This window comes from Thrips palmi, unplaced genomic scaffold (genome assembly GCF_012932325.1).
Source record: "Thrips palmi isolate BJ-2018 unplaced genomic scaffold, TpBJ-2018v1 HiC_scaffold_2, whole genome shotgun sequence".
In the NCBI taxonomy this organism is placed as follows: domain Eukaryota; kingdom Metazoa; phylum Arthropoda; class Insecta; order Thysanoptera; family Thripidae; genus Thrips; species Thrips palmi.
In genome coordinates, this window is record NW_023144629.1 from 4220761 (window position 1) to 4231910 (window position 11150).

Here is an 11150-nt window from a genome sequence, read left to right on the forward strand (position 1 = left end):
GTTTCTCGTTTCCGCCGCGAGGTGGTCCCCTTCGGGCCTTGGCCGGGCCTTGGGGCCTTCGGTCCCCACCGCCTCAGAAAACAGGAGGTAACAGGACGTGCGCGATAAGCGGGCAGGCCGGGGCGGCCGGGGCGAGCGGGCCGCCGTCGGGGTGGTCTCGGCCTCCTCGCCTCCTCGGCCTCCTCGGCGCGGCACGCCACGGCCCGGCACGCCAGCCGCCGCCGCGCAACACCCAATCGAAAGCAAAGCAACACCACGCGGACCGACGCGGGCCGCACGCAAAAGAATAATTTTCACTCCAGAGCTATAAGCCCTTCCGTTGAGAAATTTAGCACCGGCGTTTTCAACTGGTTAGCGCTTTAGCCGACGTGGGGAATTCTTTGCACCTGCAGGAGATCTCCAGCCGCGCGAGAGAGATCACTAAAACGGCGCAAAGTGCCTTTCCTAAAAATTAGCCGAGCTGGGAATTAGTTTTTGCGCGCGGACTCTATGCTGGCTGGCCTTTTTACTCCCGCCGTCGACAGCCGCGCAAACAAACGGCAAAAAGAGGGAGTTCCGAGTGTGTTTGGCGTGGTGGTGCTGTGCCGCCGCCCCTGGCCGCCCCGCGCTGCGATTCCAATGTCCCTAGAGCACGGCCCACTATTCCATTCCAAACGGGCAAAACGGGGTCTAGAGGGTCTAGCGCCGCTTTCCCGGCCTTCCTGGCTGACCGCCATTTTCCGCGTCATCGGCCACACAAAGGTTCCCGATCGTCAAGTTCAAGACGGCGGCGGCGTGCTCATGACCCTCCCCCTTTCACCCGTTGCATCTTCCGGTCGGCATCAGACCCTTTGCAGCAAGGGGTGCCTGCCACCAGCGCCAGCCAGGAAGTCGGTCTTAGGTAGGCAATCACAGCCGCCACGCCGCAGCGGTGCTGAGCGGCCTGCCTACCCGCGTGTCCACAGGCTGAGTCTGTCGGGCGGAGCGCACGACACAGCACAACACCGCTTCATCCGGGGCGGGGCACTCCGAGCCATCTGGCGGCGCTGTAACAGGGCGCACGCACACGGTAGGCCGCTAAATCCTGCCGCTGCAACATCCACATCACAAAAAACAAAATGTTCTGCAAAAAAAAACAGTCCGAAAAATGGCATACGTTTTAGAGACAAAGATTTTTCTTTGTGAGCGATTTCCGAAACAGACAACGTGTGGAGTAAGGAGTTTTAGTGCAAGTCGGGAGCTGTCACCGCCTCCTCCACGCTCTAAACTTTGAACCCCGCGTAGTCGCTTCGCCCGCTTCGCCTCAGCGCGCGTCAGAGGGACGGCAAGGCGGTGCTGCACTGGTGCTGCACCGCACTGGCACTGACAGCCAAAGTCGGCTTCGGTCGGGATCCGTAAATAAGACAGCGGAACGGGAAACAACCGGAGCGAGTTGCCGTAATTTGCTCGACAGTGCCCGAGTTCCCCGATGCGTGAAAGATGGTGAACCTTAAAAAAATTGTTCGGTTCGATTTGTCCTTTTTTTGTCGCGTCTGGCGGCCGAGTGCGCTGCGCCGGCGGCGCGATAGCCTGCCGAGCGATTCTGAATAGACGCTCCGTCGCTCTGTCGCACTCACGGGGCTCTCCGTGAGGGTGCGAGGGAGACAGAACCGCTCTTGTGAATCGTCCGGCTGGGAAGCGCCCTCCGACCCGGCCACCCAGACGAGCAACAAGCTTTGGGCCATGGTGATCCCGACCGACTGCTCAATCATATTCAATCAAACCGGGAAGAGAAAAGCCTTCATCATCATCGCGTCGCCACCGTCGCCAAAGTAAAGCTGGTTCACCATCAATTTGTGTGGCCCCTTCCACGACACAACGCTCGCAGATCGGACTTTTATTACAAAAAAAAAAAAAATAACTATTGACATGACAGTTTCATAACAAAAAATAAAATTTATTAACATAACGATTTTGAAAGGGTAACAACAATGTGGTCGTGTCAGTCTTAATTCTGCTTCTTGGTGGATTTGTGGCTGATCTTGGGAGGGGGACCTGGCAACAGACACAAATGGATTATTATTGTTTATAAAAACAAAGTCATTTCCATTGAAATGGCGCGCAGTGCACCCACCCCAGCGCGTCTTGACGAAGGACCTGACGACCAGCGACAGGGTGAGGAACATGACCGACGTGAAGCCGATGAGGGCCACGCGGCCCGGCCAGGAGAGGATCGAGAAAACGGGGTAAATCCAGCGGCGCGACAGCCAGTACTCGTAGAAGAACCTGCCGAAGAAAACAACAGTACACATTTATTGTTCCGTCAGGTTGGCTCTGCTCAAAAAGGCGAACAGGAGCCGGATGCTTCAACAAGTGAGCGAACACTTTCGTCCCGTCGGGTTGGCACTGCTCGCGAAGGTGAAAGGACCGAAAGGACGGCCCGCGGGCTTTATCTTGTATCTTGCTCCTATTCCGAGCCGGCCGACGCAACGCGAGCAAGGCCAAGGTCGGTGCACACAAATAATGTTTCCAACCGCGACCGGGATCGTTTGTCAATCAGCCTTTTTTGCCGCGCCCCAACAGCAGGACGGAGTACGGAGGGGGTGAAAAAGTAGCATAAAGTTGCCGCTCGCTGAACGGACGGTCTCGAATCAGTCTCGCGTGGTTCGTGGCCGCGAGCCGCGATGGCAATCGGAATGTGCATGACGAGCGAGCCGTACGTACACGGAGTTATAGGCCACGGTGAAGAAGGTGCCGACGGTGAGTGTGGCGGTCTTGGACGGCGCGTAGTGCGGCTCGGCCAGCATCTGCACCACCACCAGGACCACGACGAAGGTGTGCATGGTGTGGTTGAGCCACGTCGGGATCAGGGCGTCCAGCTCGGCGGGCATCACCATGTTGCGGTCCAGCTTGAAGAGGCTCCAGAACATAGCCGAGACCGTCTGCAAGGTACACGGTTCCCACGATGATTAATTGTTATGCAAGCAATTTTTTAAAAAGTACGAGAAGTCCGCGCCTGTGGCTCCGAGGAACTCCTGGACTATTCGGCTAGTTCCGGGTTGTTGCTGGAGCTAGCCAGCCAGGCCTGGAGGTCGCGGAGCTCGTCGTGGAGGTACTGACCAAGGCCCCCGGGGCGGCCACCGCCACCAGGATGAGGTCGCGCAGGCTCCGCGCGCCGCGCCGCACCGCGTTGTCGGCCGGGAGCAGGCGGGCGACGTCGTGCAGCACGCACAGCGCGAACAGCACCAGCTGGGCGGCCTGTCAAAAGGGGCAGAACGGGCAAAACGGTCAAACGCACGCACGCACGCCACGCCACGCCGCGCCGGCGGAGCTCCAGGCAGGGCGTTCCGCTCGACACGCACTCGCCTCTCTGCGTTTCGCTGATTTGACTGTAAGATGTAGTCAAATCTACTCAGCACCGTTTGGGTACAGTGAAGGCTGCGCGACCGGTACAGTCAAATGGGCCAAATGCCGCCAAATGCAGCCTTACTTAGCGCGATGCGCTAGACCCGACTCCCACCGTCGCCGCCAGGTGGCGCCGGTAGGCAACCCATCCTGCGCGACCGGTACAGTCAAATGGGCCAAATGCCGCCAAATGCAGCCGTACTTAGCGCGATGCGCTAGACCAGACTCCCACTGTCGCCGCCAGGTGGCGCCGGTAGGCAACCCATCCTGCGCGACCGGTACAGTCAAATGGGCCAAATGCCGCCAAATGCAGCCTTACTTAGCGCGATGCGCTAGACCAGACTCCCACTGTCGCCGCCAGGTGGCGCCAGTAGGCAACCCATCCGGGCCCGAGTGCCCCGAGTACAGTACACTCACCACGCCCCACATGGTGAAGAACTTGGTCTTGAAGTCCATGAAGTCGCGCACGATGGTGGAGGTGGGCTCGGCCTGGATGGCGGCGATGGCGCGCAGGATGTGCACATAGTAGAACAGCGTGGTGGCGTGCGCGATGGTGTTGAACAGGATGGCGGCCGCCATGTTGCCGCGTGCGTGCGTGCGTGCGTGCTCGTCACGAAATCGCGGGGACGCGCTGCCACTCCGCGGGCCGCTCCGTGAGCTCCGTGCCACTCGCGCTGCGCAGTGCTGGTGCCGGCAGTGCTGGCTGTGCTGCCGGGCCCTCTAGCCGTGCGGTGCCGTGCGGTGCCGAGCGGCAGACAGCAAAGACAGCTGATAGCCAACTGCTGCTCGCTCGCGCTTGCCGGCTTGCCAGCCCACTTGATGAAGCGAGAAATAAACGAAAAGCGAAGCCAGTGGGAATATGTTTATGTGGGAGGGAACACACAATCTCACATTGGCATTCTTCACATTTTTTTACGCTGTTAGTTTGCAAAACATGGCAGGGGCCAAAAGCAGAGTACTCCCACGCAGGCGGTCGCAGACCATCCTTCCTAAGCGGGTTCTCGTTCTCAGCATCGAGACGACTTTGCTGTCATTCCGTGTTTTCGCGGTTCAGACCGGCTGATTCCAATAACTCGTACCGTGAGATAGTGCACGTTCACTATCACTTTCCTGAGAACTTTTTCAAGGTTTATTCAGATGGAGTCCGCCTAGGCCGTTTTCGGATCAAGCGTCCCGAAAAAGGAGGCTCGCCTCCAACTGCTCTTACCTGACACACTGCGCAGGGCGCAGACACAACAGCGACTCGTGCTACTCCGCGGTCGCGGCTGTCTCATCAACACGGAGCCACGCCACTACACTGTGGCAGGCTTGGCGTGGTGTGGCGGGAGAACCTCATGGAACCGCATCGCACGCTAGGTCTGCGCAGGTAATGACAAAAATATGACCACAGTTGAAAAACAACCGGGGAAAAGTTATCTGCAACGCCACAATTTTTTCGGGCTTCCGAATATGATATGTGACATTTCACGGCACCCGATCCATCGACACCCGCTAATAATCGAAACCCCCTTTTTTTCCCTTACTCCTTTCCCGCGCATGAAAAGCCTAAATTGTTGGCGCGTCTGGTAAGTGAAACGGTTATTGCAGGCCTGGTGCCGATAACCGGTTATGAAATCCCATCCCGGCCCGCTGTGCCCGCTGCCCCGCACACGGCCCGGCCTGGCCCGGCCTATGCCACGCGATTGTGTTGATAATGTACTGTGGTCCTGGCCGTCCAGCCCGCCCTGATGATGCACTGCCGGTCAGTGCTGTCCCGCCGTATCTCTGTGCCCGGCCAGGGTCACTGGCGCTGGCTCTGTGGTGGCCCAGGGGAGGGCGAGGGGGAGGGGGCTCGAGTGCCCTCGGGAGGGGCGAAAGAGAGACTCGTGCTGCGATATTTCACTTTACTTCTTGCGGAGACGCTTCAGTAAATAAATAACTGCCGTCGGTCTTCCCTCTGCAGTGCTGTGCAGTGCTCTGCAGCGCGGCCGACGGCCGCCGTTCGAAAGTCAAGGCGACCTGCACTGCACGGCCGCGCGTCGAATGGGTTGCCTACTGCCGCGGCGGCCAGCAGCCAGCAGACATCACCGTGCTGCCATCTGCTGACGGGGACCGGCACTACCCACCGACGTGCCGTCTGCTACGAGAATGGGATCAGTTTACGAGAAGTCGTTGCCTCTGTGAATGTGTATTTCTCCTTGACAAACTGTGCATTGCGGCTGATTAATTTGCGTCTGGTTTAAACTTTGGCTGATGAGAAACTCCTGTGGATTTGACGTTCTGGAGACATGAGGGCCGTCCTTAAAGTCATTGGACTGACAGAAAACATAACCTCGACCCAGGCCATCAGCTGTAAACATAGACAAATCCATTCTTCGCATTCTAGGTACGGTTTGTTTCCAATATTAACTCTTTTTCATGTTGCTAACTTCAATTTTTTTCCCTTTTTCGGTTAGGTGTAAAGCTTCAATTATAGATGGAGTCAAACGAGCCAATTCTATTCAAGATGAACTCAAGAAAGAAGTGTCGTTGCTCGAAGGGAATCGACCTCAGCTCACTACTGTCTTAGTGGGTGACGACTATGTTAGCCATGTTTATATCAAAAGAAAAATGATGGCTGCTAAAGCTGTTGGTGTGTTGTTGAACAAATTTCACCAATAAATTTGAGTAATTGTAATTTTTTTGATGCCATAGAACTTTATTTTGTTTTGCAGGTATTTCTACAAACACAATCTATTTGGAAAACTCATGTTCAGAAAGAGATCTTGTGAGTTTATTGGATTCTCTAAATCAGGATGTAAACGTCAACGCAATTTTGGTTCAGGTAAATATTTCTGTGTGTGTGCTTTCATTATATTTGTAAGTGTTCTAAACCACCTTTTTCTAGTTGCCGCTCCCAAACCACATCTGTGAGCGAACTATATGCAATACAATTGCTCCTCTCAAAGATGTGGATGGATTCAATTTCTTCAATATGGGTCGGTTTGCCCTTGGTATGAATGCTCTGTGGCCGTGTACTGCAATGGCCGTGCATGATCTCATCACTAGCACAGGTAAGGACTTTATTCTTCTGAATTCCTTGTTGCATAAAAGTCATATTACGTATATATCCTAATTTTTACCTTTTCTGAAGGAATTGAAACGAAAGGCAAACATGCTGTCATATGTGGCAGGTCAAAAAATGTAGGTTTCCCTATAGCTATGACACTTCATTCCAGTGGATTTGGTATGACATCATTTCCTTGTATCAAATTGTTTGGAGGCAGCTTTGGTTTGTCATAGGATCTTTTAAATTTTCTCATTTTCTTAGGTGGGTCTCCTGGTATGGATGCAACTACAACAATTTGCCATCGACATACACCATTGAGTCTTTTGTCATCACTAACTAAATCAGCAGACATTTTAATCTCAGCCACTGGTAAGAATTTTTCTTTTATAAATGATTTATTTGGATTGTAACAGCACATTTATTTATAAAGCTGCTTTTGTTTTCTCATAAGGACAACCTGAGATATTTTTGGTTTTATTTGGCAGGTGTTCCCGGCCTGATCAGTTCCAGCATGGTGAAGCCTGGAGCTTGTGTTATTGATGTTGGAATAACTAGGATACATAATGAAGAACTGAAAGAAACTCGTCTGATTGGAGATGTTGACTTTGATGGTGGGTGAAGCCAGTACTTAGAATGTTGCTTTTAATTTTGTTTTCTTTGTTCTTTACTGATAAGTGTGAATGAAGTTGCATTGTTCAACAGATACTGTCTGCTTTCAGGTGTTAGCAAAATTGCAGGATTTCTGACTCCAGTACCAGGTGGAGTAGGGCCCATGACAGTAGCCATGCTTTTAAAAAACACAGTGCTAGCATACAAACTGCAGATGAGAGGGAAAGGATAAGAAACTAAGACACCTTGTTTAAAAAATAGCAGCATTTATTTATACAACAACATTTGAATTAATAAAATAAAACTATGTGACTTATTAAAAGAAATAGAACAAAATTACACATAATTCATTTTTTCTTAAATGCACGGTAGACTTTGCTCTCACTGTTATGAACATGATAATTAATTCAGTCAGTGTATAGTATTGACTTTAAAACAGTGCATTAGTTCTATAAGTTTGGTGCCATTTTCTAGGCGTTAGTAACAACTTTGAAGTCTGCCCTTTCTTGGGGAATTCCTACCAACAAGTTATTTTTTGGACTGCAGGTAGGTGGATCCATTTTGGATAAATGAACATAGTAGCCTCCTTCATGTGAATGCAAAAGTCGATCAGTATCAATAGCAGCCATGCACAAGTTCCCTTGAGCTGTTTTGCACCCTTCTTCTCCGTGTGTTTGATCGGCACAATGACCAAGAACCAAGTAGTCTTTCATCCCCAATGAGGAATCTTGAAATAGCTAAAAAATACCACAAGGAAATTTATAGAGCCTGCTACAGTTAGGAAAGTAAATTGAGCATCCTTGAATGTTAATATTATACTAACTTGGCTTCTTGGGTAAGACACTGTATGTCCACTTTGGATTGAGCCGTAGCAGCAGGGGCATACCACAAAAGCAGCCCGTTTTGATTCACAAAGTTGAAGCACTATGTCTGATGCAACACCACAAGCATGTAATGCAATGCCAATATCAAATTCACCCTGAAACCAAAACCAAGCCAATAAAAACACTAAATTCAAACACTGCATTTCCTCCTTATAAATTATCAGTTATTTTTTGTGTACCTGGAAGTAATCAATGTTGCCTTGGACCAGCTCCACATTCTTAAGACCCAATTTCTCAATGCGATCTACAGCCCGCTGCAATGATTTGTCTTTGTTCTCCAGAAGAAGCACAGTGCAGGAAGGCAGAACCCATGCCAAGAGAAGGCCCAGGTGGCCACTCCCTGAGCAGAAGTCCACCAGAATATGACCTGGCTGAGCCAACTACTCAGATTTATTTTAAAAAGTAAAACAGAATTAGTTATACATTATTTTAAAAGCCTACTAAGTATAAGTTTAAAATTAGTGTTTCTTTACCTTCATGACAGCTTTTGCCATATTTTGCAATTGCTCTGCTTTGCGGCTTTGACGTTTCTCTGGGACATGTCCTCCCTCTGGTTGAATTTCAAGAGGTAAATTTTGCCATAGCAATTCAATTTCATCCCCAAACGGTTTTGTTGTTTGAATAATCTCATGCTCAGACTAAAGTCATAATAAAAAATACCAACATGTAAATGGTTACAGTACACACTGAATGGGCAGGAGAAGGGTGGTACTCACCATCAAAGTGTTGACAATGGCCAATGATGCTTCTACATCTTCCTGCTGTGTGTACATTTTGTTGCTGCGAGGTTTGTACCGAGATGGATCACATTTGTACAGGCTTTCTTTAGGTACTAAGGGCAAGTTATATGAACTTTTGTCAAGGTCTGAAGGAACTGGTAAAATTGAGGCCAACTGTAACACCATAATTACTGATTATGAAGAAGTTAGGCATTACTACAGTTTTCACTATACCAAAATTACAAAACTTACCTTTAAGAGCAGTTCAGCTCCATTCAGAAGTTGCTCAGAGGCCAAAACCCTGGCATACCAGGAGAACACTAGAGGAACTGTTTCAACTAATACATGCTCAGGAAAACTGCTCAGGAGTATAAAAAAGCATGGAAATAAAATAACATCTGCCAAAGTCATGGATGGACCCTCAGCAAACAAGTGGGGCACCTCAGCTTCCGACTCTGTGCTTCCAATAGTTTTAGCATAAGCCTAAAAACAGAAAAAATAATTGATTTTTAACAAACTTTTCTGTAGCTACAGCATTAAAACACACGCTATTTCCTCCACCAATCACTCCACTGCAATAAGCAAATTAAATCACCTGACGATGTTTTCGAACATTGTGGAGGCGTGGGGCATGTGACAAATGTTCCTCTAAGCGGGCAACATCAATGGGAATATATTCCAAGTACGACTGAGAGTTTCTAAGAAGCATGTCTTTTACGGAATTAATGATGTCAACCTGATGAACAAATTGATGCTGTCAGCCAAGGATACTTGCAATCATAAGGAAACCTTAACTTGGAGAAATAAAATTGATAGAATTATCACCTCACAAAAACGAGTCCACACAGAAACTTCAGCACAGGCAATGAGGCATGACTGACGAAATCCTAATAATGGATGGTCTTGAGAGTTAACGAACAACAATTTACGGAGAACAGAACTCAGCCCAGCCACTGTTTGAAGGAGGCCTTTTTCCTTTGCCACAAAAGCGGGCAATTTACAGACTTTAGCTTGATAAGGTAGAGCTGAATGAGAAACTTCTGTTAAAAGCAGAAAATTTATTAAGGAACAACCAAGGCTAATTTGTAATTTCACAACAACATTGTAAAACTCTTTCCTTACCTACACTGATGTGAGAGAAGATATCAACATCCACAGGTACACTTGGACTTAGCAAGTCTCCATTTGATTCTACTAGGACAATATGAATGGGAGATGCACCACTTTGTAAATCTAGGCTTTTGATGGCATGGAGGACAACAAAGGTCTCAACAGGGACAGCTCTTGAAGAATCCTCCAGTTTGCCAAAAGCATTGAGATACAAAGTACCCATTGTAGTAAATTAATTATTCTGAATCAAGCACAAGTAGTAGAAAGTTGAGCTTGTAACCGTTTCATCATTCGTCTATCTAGCTGCCTCTGACGAATGAATACAGCCAAGGAAGATATAAGAGCTCCACACAGTGTAAAAACCTCAAACAGCCAGAATTTTCGCTCCTCAAGCCAAACCACTTTTTGACAGCTGTAAACACACAGAACCTCCATTATTTCTGGTCATTTGAATTCTTAGACACAATTTTAAATCCTATGACACTACCTTCTAACAGCACGTCCAGATATCCTGCACTTAACTACTTCCTTGAACTTAGTTGGAATGCACTCCTTAATGCTTTTACTTGCAACTTCAAAATCTAAAAACCAAACAGGCAACACAATGACATAAGTTGAGGGCTGAACTTTCAAAGGAAAAAGTCGGGTTCAAAATTGTTCCAAAATTTACCTGTACATGGATGACATTCTTCCACAACTTCATATTCTTCATGCAGCCAGCAGGAAGTGTTGGTCGCTTGAGGTGACGAGGCTGACGAGACTGATGAGGCAGAGGGGGCAACGGTACCTCTGGCCGCAGTGGCAGACCACGTCCACCGTCCTTCCAATATCAGAACTAATAAAGTCACTCTGTAAAAGTCAAGGCTGGATTATTAATAACAATGGAAAATATTTTTTTGAAAATCATCGACAATATGTTACATCGGCATCCCCAGTCAAAGAGAAGAAAACTGTGGTGGGCGAGAAGTCTCCATCAGGGAAGTCCCCAATAATTCAGGAGAATGTCGCGAAAGAGGAAACTAATGAGAAAGGGTGCAAAATGCTAACACTTACCCTCCTAGTAAGCCAATGGCTATGAACATACGTCTCTCGGAGCAGAACTCTATCATGTTAGCGGGACTGGAGAAAGGAAGCCAAAAGGGTTGCAACCTGCATGACGTATGACCGTCAGCCGTCCAAATCAACTTCTAAACAAAACTTTTTGCTATCAAATCAACGAAAAGTCTGTTGATTTGGGTGACTAAGGGCAGCATTAACCTAAAAAGTGCTTGCAAGATAATTTGCAGAACAACCAACATTTTCTTCTGAGCAAATATTTTTTATTATACAAATCAGAATAACATAATGCCAAGAACATAAGAAAATAAAAATTTCATACGTTTTTGCATTGGCAGTAGTATGATTTCATCATATGAGAGCACCAGCATCTTTTCATAT

The 11150-nt window shown here is 48.7% G+C and overlaps 4 protein-coding genes across 5 annotated transcripts; 1 reads left to right on the forward strand and 3 right to left on the reverse strand.

Moving 5' to 3' along the window:
- Positions 1 to 1894: 1894 nt before the first annotated feature.
- LOC117647655 (androgen-dependent TFPI-regulating protein-like) lies at positions 1895 to 4160 on the reverse strand. The gene is made up of 5 exons (XM_034389531.1): positions 3781 to 4160; positions 3079 to 3216; positions 2683 to 2900; positions 2093 to 2244; positions 1895 to 2013 (listed from the first exon to the last, which is right to left on the reverse strand). The coding sequence occupies exons 1-5, from the start codon at positions 3940 to 3942 to the stop codon at positions 1967 to 1969; spliced, it is 717 nt and encodes a 238-aa protein (XP_034245422.1). The 5' UTR covers positions 3943 to 4160; the 3' UTR covers positions 1895 to 1966.
- Positions 4161 to 5241: 1081 nt separating this feature from the next.
- On the forward strand, positions 5242 to 7326 carry LOC117647654 (probable bifunctional methylenetetrahydrofolate dehydrogenase/cyclohydrolase 2). Of its 2 annotated transcripts, XM_034389529.1 has the most exons (8): positions 5248 to 5728; positions 5799 to 5974; positions 6057 to 6166; positions 6230 to 6395; positions 6476 to 6568; positions 6653 to 6760; positions 6877 to 7002; positions 7111 to 7326. In XM_034389529.1, the coding sequence occupies exons 1-8, from the start codon at positions 5631 to 5633 to the stop codon at positions 7230 to 7232; spliced, it is 999 nt and encodes a 332-aa protein (XP_034245420.1). In that variant the 5' UTR covers positions 5248 to 5630; the 3' UTR covers positions 7233 to 7326. The 2 variants fall into 2 exon arrangements, with proteins under 2 accessions (XP_034245421.1, XP_034245420.1); XM_034389530.1 differs by lacking the exon at positions 6476 to 6568 and having other exon boundaries at positions 5242 to 5728.
- LOC117647652 (glutathione S-transferase C-terminal domain-containing protein homolog) lies at positions 7250 to 9973 on the reverse strand. Its single transcript, XM_034389527.1, has 9 exons — positions 9726 to 9973; positions 9429 to 9643; positions 9199 to 9339; positions 8856 to 9086; positions 8601 to 8777; positions 8358 to 8522; positions 8064 to 8264; positions 7824 to 7979; positions 7250 to 7737 (listed from the first exon to the last, which is right to left on the reverse strand). Exons 1-9 carry the CDS (start codon positions 9934 to 9936, stop codon positions 7471 to 7473), a joined length of 1764 nt encoding a protein of 587 aa, XP_034245418.1. The 5' UTR covers positions 9937 to 9973; the 3' UTR covers positions 7250 to 7470.
- On the reverse strand, positions 9921 to 10999 carry LOC117647656 (protein JTB). Its single transcript, XM_034389532.1, has 4 exons — positions 10767 to 10999; positions 10384 to 10562; positions 10201 to 10294; positions 9921 to 10125 (listed from the first exon to the last, which is right to left on the reverse strand). The coding sequence occupies exons 1-4, from the start codon at positions 10820 to 10822 to the stop codon at positions 9960 to 9962; spliced, it is 495 nt and encodes a 164-aa protein (XP_034245423.1). The 5' UTR covers positions 10823 to 10999; the 3' UTR covers positions 9921 to 9959.
- Between the last annotated feature and the right edge of the window lie 151 nt (positions 11000 to 11150).

Coding starts and splice junctions, on each gene's coding strand:
- LOC117647655 (XM_034389531.1), bottom strand. CDS start 3,942: ATGGCGGCCGCCATCCTGTTCAACACCATCGCGCACGCCACCACGCTG. Junction 3,217..3,780: donor TCTTCACCATGTGGGGCGTG/GTGAGTGTACTG, acceptor CCCTTTTGACAG/GCCGCCCAGCTGGTGCTGTT. Junction 2,014..2,092: donor CTTCGTCAAGACGCGCTGGG/GTGGGTGCACTG, acceptor GTCTGTTGCCAG/GTCCCCCTCCCAAGATCAGC.
- LOC117647654 (XM_034389529.1), top strand. CDS start 5,631: ATGAGGGCCGTCCTTAAAGTCATTGGACTGACAGAAAACATAACCTCG. Junction 6,396..6,475: donor TGATCTCATCACTAGCACAG/GTAAGGACTTTA, acceptor CCTTTTCTGAAG/GAATTGAAACGAAAGGCAAA. Junction 6,569..6,652: donor ACTTCATTCCAGTGGATTTG/GTATGACATCAT, acceptor TCATTTTCTTAG/GTGGGTCTCCTGGTATGGAT.
- LOC117647652 (XM_034389527.1), bottom strand. CDS start 9,936: ATGGGTACTTTGTATCTCAATGCTTTTGGCAAACTGGAGGATTCTTCA. Junction 9,340..9,428: donor TGTGGACTCGTTTTTGTGAG/GTGATAATTCTA, acceptor TTTGTTCATCAG/GTTGACATCATTAATTCCGT. Junction 8,523..8,600: donor CCATTGTCAACACTTTGATG/GTGAGTACCACC, acceptor TTATGACTTTAG/TCTGAGCATGAGATTATTCA.
- LOC117647656 (XM_034389532.1), bottom strand. CDS start 10,822: ATGATAGAGTTCTGCTCCGAGAGACGTATGTTCATAGCCATTGGCTTA. Junction 10,563..10,766: donor GCCATTGGCTTACTAGGAGG/GTAAGTGTTAGC, acceptor TGACTTTTACAG/AGTGACTTTATTAGTTCTGA. Junction 10,126..10,200: donor TCTGGACGTGCTGTTAGAAG/GTAGTGTCATAG, acceptor GTGTGTTTACAG/CTGTCAAAAAGTGGTTTGGC.